Genomic DNA, 11,445 nt, shown 5'->3' on the forward strand with positions numbered 1-11,445 from the left:
CCAGCCATGTTATTCCTTGCTTTTTCCTGATGTACAGTAATATATAGACTGAATAGTATTTCTGCCTGACTGCAAAGCATTGGATCAGTGCCTGATTTTCTACTGATGCACCTATCCAACTCATTGGATACTCTGAAACAAACTGCAGCATGAATGAGCTCAAACACTAGTCACACCAGAAAAGATAGGTATTGTGGTGCCATTTGGTCTCCACAAAGAGCTGTCCCTGCTTCCATATCGTGTGGTGCTACCTAAGTCTGGTCTTGTCTCCAATGTCTTGGTTCAGTAATGATGAAGTCCCATCATGCCTTAATCTTTAACACTGCCATCAAGCCTTGATTCTCTGATACAGTAAAGAATTTAGAAAAGGACAAGGACTGTGGATTATAACGTGATCTAAATGGTTTCTTAAAATTCCCTTCCTACTAGGAAGGATGATAAATGATCCCTTGGAAACACAAAAGAAAAGATAATTATTGGTTCTGCTCCTTGATGAAATGAAAGACAGAATCTGCTGACTAAAAAGTAAACTAAGAAAAAGAAAAACCTGGGCTTTCTACTAAAGGCAGAACTCTTCATATTTTTTCAAATCCATATAATATGCCAGCATCCTTTTTCAAATAGCTTCAGTAAGAATTAGGAATGGAAACTTTAGAAAATCAAGTTTCTCAAATGCTTCCAAGAATTTTTTTCAATCAAATACATTTGTTCTTCCAATGAGATCTTTGCTTCCAGAATTTGTTTTTCCATCATAGTCAACTTCTGATTGCTCTATTTATGCTAATATGTAGATAGAAATAAACACAATGGGCACAGAAAACCAAACCTATCTGACTGAATTCATCTTGCTGGGCCTTTCTTCAGATTGGCAGATCCAGATCCTACTGTTTGTGGTGTTTCTCATCATCTACCTGCTAACTCTGGAAATCTTCTCATCATAGTGATAATTCATATTGACTCTCGACTTCATACACCAATGTACTTCTTCCTTAAAAACTTGTCATTTACTGATCTCTGTTTCTCTACAATGATCATCCCCCAGATGTTATTCCATTTGCTGGTAATGAGAAAAACCATTTCCTTTGCTGGGTGTTCAATTCAGATGATTTTTTTCCTAGTAGTTGGGTGTACAGAAAGTTCCCTCTTAGCAGTGATGTCCTATGACTGGTATGTGGCTGTCTGCAAGCCCCTTCACTACTCCACCCTCATGACCCAGAGGTTGTGTGTACAGCTGACCATAGGGTCCTGGGCCACTGGAGCATTTGTGTCTCTAGTAGACACAACATTTACTTTATGTCTGTCATACCACGGACAGAACATAATTAATCATTATTTTTGTGAACCTCTTGCCCTCTTGAAGTTGGCTTCAGAAGAAACCTACAAAGCTGAGATGGCCATCTTTGCAATGGGTGTGGTAATTCTCCTTGGTCTTCTCTCCCTCATCTTTTTCTCCTACTGGAATATTATCTCCACTGTGATTCAGATACAGTCAGGTGAGGGGAGGCTCAAGGTCTTTTCTACTTGTGGTTCTCATCTCATCATTGTTGTCTTCTTCTATGGCTCAAAAATATTTACCTACGTGCATCCAAATTCCAAGAAAATAAGTGAAGGGGATAAGGTGATCTGTGTTATACTCAGTCATAACATCCATGATGAACCCATTCATTTATAGCCTGAGAAACAAAGATATGAAGGAGGCATTTAGGAAAGTATTTGGAAGATAGACCCTCTCAGAGGCAATGATCTTTATATTGATATACAACTGTGCGAATGAAGACATTTCAAACTGGTTCAACATTTTTAACAGCTTTCTCTCTGAACTATCTCTAGGCTGATACATCTCTAGGCTGTACAAGGGTCATACATGTACCCTTATACATCTAGGATGTTTTCAGGTTTGTCAGCTGCATCTTGCTCAGGCTTCTTCTCTGTGGTTATAGCTTGCTTGTCTCATAACAGCTTTTTTGCTATTATATTACACATATATAATATAAATTATATTTACATATCATATGAATATTTTTATATATCAAACAGGATCTTCATTTATACTTCATTATACTGTATTATTGATTCACTAATGCATTTTCACCCAGAGATAGTGTTGTTGAGCCTTTTGGTTCTAAACTCCATAGCTGCTTGTCGGCCTCATCCCATGCTAACATTATCTACAGCTATCCACAGATACTAGAATCCTACCTGATGTCAATATGCTAGACTCTACAATTTCCTGTGAGAAAAATATCAATTTTTTTTACCCTAAAACTCTGATATGGAACCCTGTTTATTGTTTTGTTTTGTTTTGGGGGGGTTGTTTTGTTTTGCTGTAGAGTCCCAAAATACTGCTATAGTCAATTCAACTACACATGGAGGAGCTACTGGCTTAGACAGTAATGTGTGGGATCTCATATTCCAGCATACATCTTTCATATATCACATACTCCTTCCATCCAAGGACAATTGCTGGGTTGAAGGAACTAGAATTAAGAAGCAACGTGCCTACATCAGAACTCTCTTATCAGAAACGTCTGTGACACCAATATACCACAGCTGTTCCCCCCTCAGACATGCTCTTCCCTCTTCTGCAGGTTTGATTGTGACAGTACCCACTAAGTTCTCCTTTTTGGAAAGTGGAAAAGGATGGCTGACATACGAGAAGCAATCCCAGAAGATGTAGCTTGTTCTGTGGGATTAAATGGCCCCTTTAGCCTTTTTAGTAACTGCTATAACCTCAGTTTTGGCAAAAGCACCACTGGTAATGCTTGTGGCTACTCACTGATGTTCAACATGTGCACTGCCCCTCGCTTGGAAGAAAATCCACTGTTGTGGATTAGAGCTAAAGCTCTAACTGCAGGTATTAAGTGGAATTGACCCAACTCTTCATTGGCATGTAGAAACACTACCAATTTCCATCCTTGGTTGCACAGCCTGTGAGCCATGAAAAACATAGCTAGGGGTCATCAAAGTTCTGGCCATTTCTCCCCCCAGGATTGTCTCTTTCTCCTGGCAGAAGTCCTATGACACAAACATATACCATTTGTACTTCATTTTCCAGACTTACAAATATCCCCTGATTGTCCCACCCCATCTGCCATGGAGCTGTTTGTAGGGATTCTTGTCATATAGAAAAGAGTGCTGCTAACCATAGCCAAACCCTGCTTTCACACAGCAAGAAGAATATGGGAAATTTTATCTTTTACCAGGAGCAGTTTCAACTTGGAGTTGTGCTCTCACTTCGTGACCATCTGTAAACAAAGTAACTGTGGATGAAGTATGGCAGGAGCCAGAGAAAATGAGAACTTGATGAAAATCAAGCTTGCCACATTGAGGTCCGGCTGCTCCAGCTTCAATGTCCATAGCCTGTCCTGGGTGTCTAGGGCTGGTCATTCTGTGTCACGATGTCCTTGCTGAATTGAATGCATTGTGTGCAGAATGATTCTGCATGGGAGAATAAATGTATGCAATAATAGAGTCACTAGACAGGTGTGAGTTGTTCTTACCAGATTATGTGTTCCAGCATGATCTTATACAAGGTAACAAAAACTGGTCTTGTACTACAGATTCTTTGAGAAGTTATGTTATAAATAATAGCATTTGCTTTTTTTAAATTGAAGTATAGGTGACATACAATATTATATTAGTCTCAGGTGTACAACATAATGATTTCATATTTATATACATCACATAATGCTCACCACAATAGATGTAGATATCATCTGCCACCTGACAAAGTTATTATTATATTGTTGGCCAATTCCCTATGCTGTACTTTACATCTCGTGACTTACTTATTTTATAACTGAATGTTTGTACCTCTTAATCTCCTTCACCTATTTCACCCATCCCCTTACCCCCTTCCATCTGGCAATTACCAGTTTGTTCTCTGTATTTATGAGTCTGTTTCTGTCTTACTTTATTTGTTTTGTTTCTTAAATTCCACATATAAGCAAAATCATATGGTACTTGTCTTTTTCTGCCTAACATATTTTACTTAGCATAATATACTCTAGGTCCATCCATGTCATTGCAAATGGCAAGATTCCATTCATTTTTATGGTGGAGTAATATTCCATTGTATACATAAACTACATCTTCTTTATCAATTCATCTATTGATGGACACTTAGGTTGTTTCCATATCTTGGCTAAATAATGCGGCAATGAACATAGGGGTGCATATATCTTTTCAAACTAGTCTTTTCATTTTCTTCATTTAACTACCCAGAAGTGGAATTGAATGACATCTACTTTTAGATATGCTGCGGCTTCATGGCCGTTCAGAAGCTCACTTTCCAACTCCCTCTTTACTTGTTATTAAGTAAAAGGGAATTTATATCACATAATTGGAATGATTATTGAAAAAGTGGCCATGGATCACTTTGAGTTATGTAAAAACTATATAACTGATCTCATTAGGGAACTGGTGGAGTCAACAGGGTAAGAAAACACAGATACTGATATATATTTTTAAAATAAAAATATCAGTCTCTGGCTGACAAGACTGAGTTTTATTGCAGTTGCCCAGGAGAGAGATGCTGGTCTTAACTAGGGTTGTAGCAATGGGGGAGCCAGAGGAGATGGTAAGACACGTGGATAGATAGGATATACAAGATGAAAAAAGAGAGTAATGAAATATCCCTAAGTCTTTGGCCTGAGCAATGCTGTGGATGCTGGGGGAGACTCAAAAAGGGAAGAGTCTGGTGAAGAAATCAAGAATTCTCTTCTGGACTTGTTTACATGGCCCTTTGTTATGTGCTGACTTTGTTCTCACTCCACCCTTTTATAGTTGAATAGCTACCTATAATAAAGCCTTCATTTAAACAGTCCTGACATCTTAAGCTGCATCGCCCACCTGTAGTTTAGGGTTTTGTCCCCCTCCCCTTCCATTAGCAGAAGATTTTAATTAAAGCGTTTTTAGTACAATTGCACACATGAGTTCTGAAGTCCTTGGTAGTACTTAGTTTGGTAGTCATCATACAGATGATGCAAAATATACTTTTGTCAGCTGTCTTTTATATTACTATCATTATTGAAACCTCCATTTTAAAAAATTCTGACAATTTGGAGACACAAGTGGTCCTTAGATTGATTTGAGAAACAGTAGGGTTGTACCTGATTATCAGATAAGATTCAGATATTTCAATTTGTGATTACAATGAAAAATGCCCCAGGGTATCCCTTATTGTAGAAAGGTTTTTAAAAAAGTGAATAGCACAATTGCTCCAGGGAATGCCCTGTTTACAATAGTTTTTAGGACCGCAGGCTTAAAGATTTACTCCCAGGAAAATTCTTAAGGCAGTTTCCTTGGTGAATTGGGGATTTTTTAAAAAAGATTTTATTTATTTATTTGACAGAGAGAGACACAGTGAGAGAGGAAACAAGGAGGGGGAGTGGGAGAGGGAGAAGCAGGCTCCCTGCTGAGCAAGGACCCCGATGAGGGACTTGATCCCAGGACCCTGGAATCATGACCTGAGCTGAAGGCAGGCGCTGAATGACTGAGCCACCCAGGCACCCCGTGAATTGGGGATTTTAATAAAATGGTGCTCCTTAGCTTGGGGTATAATAGGACTCATAGTCCAGACGATGTCCCAACCTTCAAAATATGTTGGTAAATAGCAATGGAAGTTGCCTATTAGGCTATGGATTAGCAGACTGCAGAAACCATAACTTCCTTCATTCATTAACTTTCTCTTCATCACTGACCCCGCTGTCCTGTGTTTGTCTCATGCCAGTCCTCCAGGTGAGAGCGGGTAAGGTGATAGGGGTCATTAATCCTTTTTGAGAGTCTGAAATTTTGATTCTGTTCATTGGGGTGGCCTCTGCCTTTCACTCGCCTCTCTCTTTTTTATCTGGCTTCTACAGAGAATGCATGCCCTTCTTTTTTACTGATTCTCTTGAGTGATAGCCTCATGAATCCTGTTTTACAACTCCTCTGGAGAGGATTAAGCTACTGACCAGAGATACCTGAGTGACTGCAAGGGCTGTGAATACCCACTGTCTCTCCTTTCGCACCAAAAGCTAACCTGCCAGATTACCCTCTGCCCCTTGTTGTCTCAATGTTCTCTTCTCAGGGATTCCCTCCTTGTTCCAATTAGCCACTGGGTTTGGACAGTGGGAGTAGGAAGGACCAGGATGGAACCTTGACCACCTGCCCTAGGGCACATAGGCAGAATCTTCTTGTGGTCAGACATCCCTGGATGGCACACAAGACTGTGTGAGTATGCTAATTTGTATGTGCAGGTATACACAAATCCAGGTATCTTGTCCCCTGTCACACTGAACTCACCCTTCTTTGTTTGGATGTGGGTAACATTTCATTCACTCTCTTTAACCTGGTGATCAATCTTGGGATCTTCTAAACCGAGATTGTACCAATCCCAGGTCATAGTTCAACATCTCAACAGTCAACATAGTTCCTTCTTCTAACTTACATATCTCTTGAGAGAGGGAATATGTTGGTGTGCTAATGTGTTGGTGTGCTAATGTGTTGGTGTGGAATGTCAGCATGACTCTATTTGTTCGCCCATTCAACTTACTTTTTTTTTAGGATTTTATTTTTAAGTAATCTCTACACCTAGTGTGAGGCTTGAATTCACAACCCCAAGATCAAGAATCACATGCTCTACCAACTGAGCCAGCCAGGCGTCCCTCCCAACTCACTTTTAAACCTCCACTATGTCTCAGGTGATACTGACAAACAGATAATAAAGATAAGTTTACATATGTTTTACTGTCTTGAAGAAAAAACAGTCCAGGGAAATGAAAGAAAAGAAAGAAAGAAAAGAAGAAAGAAAAAGAAAGAAGGAAAGAAAGAAAGAAAGAAAGAAAGAAAGAAAGAAAGAAAGAAAGAAAGAGAAAGAAAGAAAGAAAGAAAGAGAAAAAGAAAGAGAAAGAAAGAAAGAAAGAAAAAGAAAGAAAGAAAAAGAAACTTCAAATTCCTTCACAGGACCATTCTGGTCCCTCTAACTTTACCACGCAATAACTGTCTAAAGTCAGCTTTAATGTACTTACTTACTTTTAGTTTGTTTAATTTTTTATTTAAATTCAATTTAGTTAACATATACTGATATATGTATTTGTATATATAATATATAATATATAATATAATATATAATATATATATTTCCAGGGTAGAATTTAGTGATTTATCAATTGCATATAACAACCAGTGCTCATTCCATCAAGTGCCCTTCTTAATGCCCATCATCCAGTTATCCCATACCCCCCTTCACCTTCCCTACAGCAACCCTCAGTTTGTTTCCTATAGATAAGAGTCTCTTATGGTTTGTCTCCCTCTCTGGTTTCATCTTGTTTTATTTTTCCCTCCATTCCCTATGATCCTCTGTTTTCTTTCTTAAATTCCACACATGAGTGAAATCATATGATAATTGTTTTCCCCCGACTGACTTATTTCACTTAGTATAATATCCTCTATTTCCAACCACATCATTGCAAATGGTAAGATTTCATTTTTTGATGGCTGAGTAATATTCCATTATATATATATGATATATATATCACATCTTCTTTATCCATTCATCTGTTGATAAACATAAGGGCTCTTTCCATAGTTTGGCAATTATGGACATTGCTGCTATAAACACTGGGATGCAGGTGCCCCTTTGAATCACTATGTTTGTATCCTTTGGGTAAATACCTAGTAGTGCAATTGCTGGATCATAGGATAGCTCTATTTTTAACTTTTTGAGGAATCTCCATACTGTTTTCCAGAGTGGCTGTACTACCTTGCATTCCCACCAGCAGTGTAAGAGTGTTCCTCTTTCTCTCATCCTTGCCAACATCTGTTGTTTCCTGAGTTAATTTTAGCCATTCTGACTGGTGTGAGGTGGTATCTCATTGTGGTTTTGATTTGTATTTCCCTGCTGCCAATGAGCATTTTTTCATGTGTCTGTTGGCCAAGACCGCCCAAAATTATTTAAAAATATCTATTCATATATACCTGACTGTTTTTGTGCCTACAGATAGCTCTGTCACAGTGGATTAGCTCTAAAACCAGTAAAATGGAGGTCTATAGATTTGTCTTCAAGGAGTGGATGTGGGGAATAGACAGATAAAATTGAATGAAAGTTTAACCTTCTCTACAATGAGTTTTTGAGTAAGAAAGAAAAAGAATTGCAGGATACAGAAAGAGTGAGAAAGCTTAAAAATTTTTCTGAATCTTTGTTTCATCATCTATGTACTGGGGATGATAATAACTACCTCAAATGAATATAAGACTTAAAAATAAGTGTACACAAACAATGACTGGCACCAGGGATCAACGCATGAAAATTAGTATTATTATTGCCAAAGGACTTTGTGCAAAGAGAGATAAAGTGTGGAGGACAGATTAAGGCATGTTTAAAGGATGCTATTGAGTGCAAAAACCAATGAGGCAGCCTTTTTTTACTGAGGTTCCTCAGCACCCTCTTCATACTAAAAACAAATAAGGGAAGAATTTATTTAAGGGCCAGGATCACAGACTATTATATCATTCTTTAATTTCCTATTCCTTGCTCAGACTGCTTCTTCAGGATTATTTTGCAAAAATAATGGGGAAAAAATCAGCCTTCATAAATGTTATCAGATAGTTTTATCAGATAGTTTGCAGCATAAAAACCTAACTAGTTTAAAGCAACATCAATTTGTTTGCTTCCAAACCTACGTAAAAGGAAGGATGCACTGTGAGCAGCACTATAGTCTTATCAGGACTATATGTATTCCTGCTAAAGTTTGGTCATGTAGCATATTCAGGATGATTTCTGCCCCTCTGGTGCTACTAAAAGATTCAAGGGGAGAGAAAATCAGAAATGACTCTCATCTGTCAAAACTACTGAGCAAAAAGAGAATTCTGTCTTCTGACATATGGAATCTGTTAAGAGATGTTAATCAATAGCCCAGTTTTGATGTTGATTAATACCTAAGTTACTCAGATATATTTTTTTATAACTGAACAATATGTGTTTCTTTTCTTGGTGCTGACATAGAAGCAGTAATAAATTTTCATGGGAGAAGAAAACCAAACCTGTGTGACTGAATTTGTCTTCCTGGGCCTCTCACAGGATCCACAGACACAAGTCCTGCTCTTTTTCCTTTTTCTGATCATCTACCTGCTGACAGTACTGGGAAATCTGCTTATCATTGTGCTCATTCACATAGACTCTAGACTCCACACACCCATGTACTTTTTCCTTAGAAATTTGTCCTTTGCTGATCTCTGTTTTTCTACCACCACAGTGCCCCAGGTGCTGGTCCACTTCCTGGTAAAAAGGAAAACCATTTCCTTTGCTGGATGCTCAACACAGATATTTGTTTTACTTCTGGTTGGTTGTACAGAGTGTGCACTGCTGGTGGTGATGTCCTATGACCGGTATGTGGCTGTCTGTAAGCCCCTGCACTACTCCACCATCATGACACGTTGGTTATGTGTCCAGCTGGCCATAGTGTCCTGGGTCAGTGGAGCATTTGTGTCTCTGGTGGACACCACATTCACACTGCGTCTGCCCTACAGAGGGAACAATATCATTAACCATTTTTTTTGTGAACCTCCTGCCCTCCTGAAGATGGCTTCGACAAATACCTACAGCACAGAAATGGCCATCTTTGCAATGGGTGTGGTCATCCTCCTAGCTCCTGTCTGCCTGATCCTTGTCTCCTACTGGAATATTATCTCCACTGTGATCCAGATGCAGTCTGGGGAGGGGAGGCTCAAGGCTTTCTCTACCTGTGGCTCCCATCTCATTGTTGTTGTCCTCTTCTATGGCTCAGCAATATTTGCCTACATGAGGCCAAACTCCAAGATAATGACTGAAAGGGATAAAATGATCTCTGTGTTCTACTCAGCAGTGACACCCATGCTGAACCCCATCATTTATACTCTGAGAAACAAGGATGTCAAAGGGGGTCTCAGGAGAGTGACTGCAAAATCATGTTTTGGAAGGTGGGGATCTTTAATTATGATGACAATTTTAAGGATGTAAAGAGAAGTGATTTTCTTGGAAACTTTTCCAATTTTCATCTTCCAATATTCCTCCACTTCTTTTTTCCTATGTCTCTTCTAAGATAAATTCAGTACATTGCCTATTCAAAGTAAGACACCCTTGATAGACACAGGAAAGAAATACAGAAGGGGAAGAGGGTGGGGGAATGGGTTAAATAGGTGATGGGGATTAAGGAGTGCAATTGTGATAAGCACCATTTGTTTTATACGTTGAATCACTAAACTACACCTGAAACTAATATTTACACTGTAAGTTAAATAACTGCAATTTAAATTAAAACTTTAAAAAAAGGTTTATTCCAAGGTATCTTATGGTTTTTGGTGCTATTGTAAAATGAACCTAACCAAAGAGGTGAAGGATCTATACTCTAGAAACTACAGAACAACACTTATGAATGAAATTGAAGAAGACACAAAAAGATGGAAAAACATTCCATGTTCATGAATCAGAAGAATAAATATTGTTAAAATGTCTACGCTGCCCAGAGAAATCTATACTTTCAATGCCATCCTAATCAAAATCATCATTAGCCATCAGGGAAATTCAAATCAAAACCACATTGAGATACCAACTTATACCAGTTAGAATGGCAAAAATGGACAGGGAAAGAAACAACAAATGTTGGAGAGGTTGTGGAGAAAGGGGAACCCTCTTCCACTGTTGGTGGGAATGCAAATTGGTACAGCCACTTTGGAAAACAGTGTGGAGGTGCCTCAAAAAATTAAAAATAGAGCTACCCTATGACCCAGCAATTGCAGTACTGGGTATTTACGCCAAAGACACAGATGTAGTGAAAAGAAGAGACATATGCACCCCAATGTTCATAGCAACAATGTCTGCAATAGCCAAACTGTGGAAAGAGCCAAGATGCCCTTCAACAGATGAATGGATAAAGAAGATGTGGTCTATATATACAATGGAATATTACTCAGCCATCAGAAAGGATGAATACCCAACTTTTACATCCACATGGATGGGACTGGAGGAGATTATGCTAAGTGAAATAAGTCAAGCAGAGAAAGTCAATTATCATATGGTTTCCCTTATTTGTGGAACATAAGGAATAGCATGGAGGACATTAGGAGAAGGAAGGGAAAATGAAGGGGGTTGGGAATTGGAGGGAGAGATGAACCATGAGAGACTATGGACTCTGAGAAATAAACAGGGTTTTAGAGGGGAGGAGGGAGGGAGGATTGGTTAGCCTGGTGATGGGTATTAAGGAGGGCACGTACTGCATGGAGCACTGGGTGTTATACGAAAACAATGGATCATGGATCACCACATCAAAAATTAATGATGTATTAGATGGTGACTAACATAACATAATAAAATTTAAAAACAAAACAAAACAAAATACCAATGGCATTTTTCAAAGTGCTGGAACAAATGATCCTAAAATTTGTATGCAACCAGAAAAGACCCTGAATTTCCAAGGAAATGTTGAA

The 11,445-nt window shown here is 38.7% G+C and overlaps 1 protein-coding gene and 1 pseudogene across 1 annotated transcript; both read left to right on the top strand.

The window, feature by feature from the left end:
* The first annotated feature begins 803 nt into the window (after nt 1-803).
* Nucleotides 804-1,724, top strand: LOC114219398 (olfactory receptor 2D3-like; annotated as a pseudogene).
* Nucleotides 1,725-9,004: 7,280 nt separating this feature from the next.
* Nucleotides 9,005-9,979, top strand: LOC114219288 (olfactory receptor 2D3-like). Its single transcript, XM_028116783.1, has one exon. The coding sequence runs from the start codon at nt 9,005-9,007 to the stop codon at nt 9,977-9,979; it is 975 nt and encodes a 324-aa protein (XP_027972584.1).
* The last annotated feature ends 1,466 nt before the right edge of the window (nt 9,980-11,445 follow it).

This window comes from Eumetopias jubatus, unplaced genomic scaffold (assembly GCF_037043125.1).
Source record: "Eumetopias jubatus isolate StellerSeaLion01/CBP00866 unplaced genomic scaffold, mEumJub1_p1.0 scaffold_13, whole genome shotgun sequence".
NCBI lineage: Eukaryota > Metazoa > Chordata > Mammalia > Carnivora > Otariidae > Eumetopias > Eumetopias jubatus.

Coding starts and splice junctions, on each gene's coding strand:
- LOC114219288 (XM_028116783.1), top strand. CDS start 9,005: ATGGGAGAAGAAAACCAAACCTGTGTGACTGAATTTGTCTTCCTGGGC.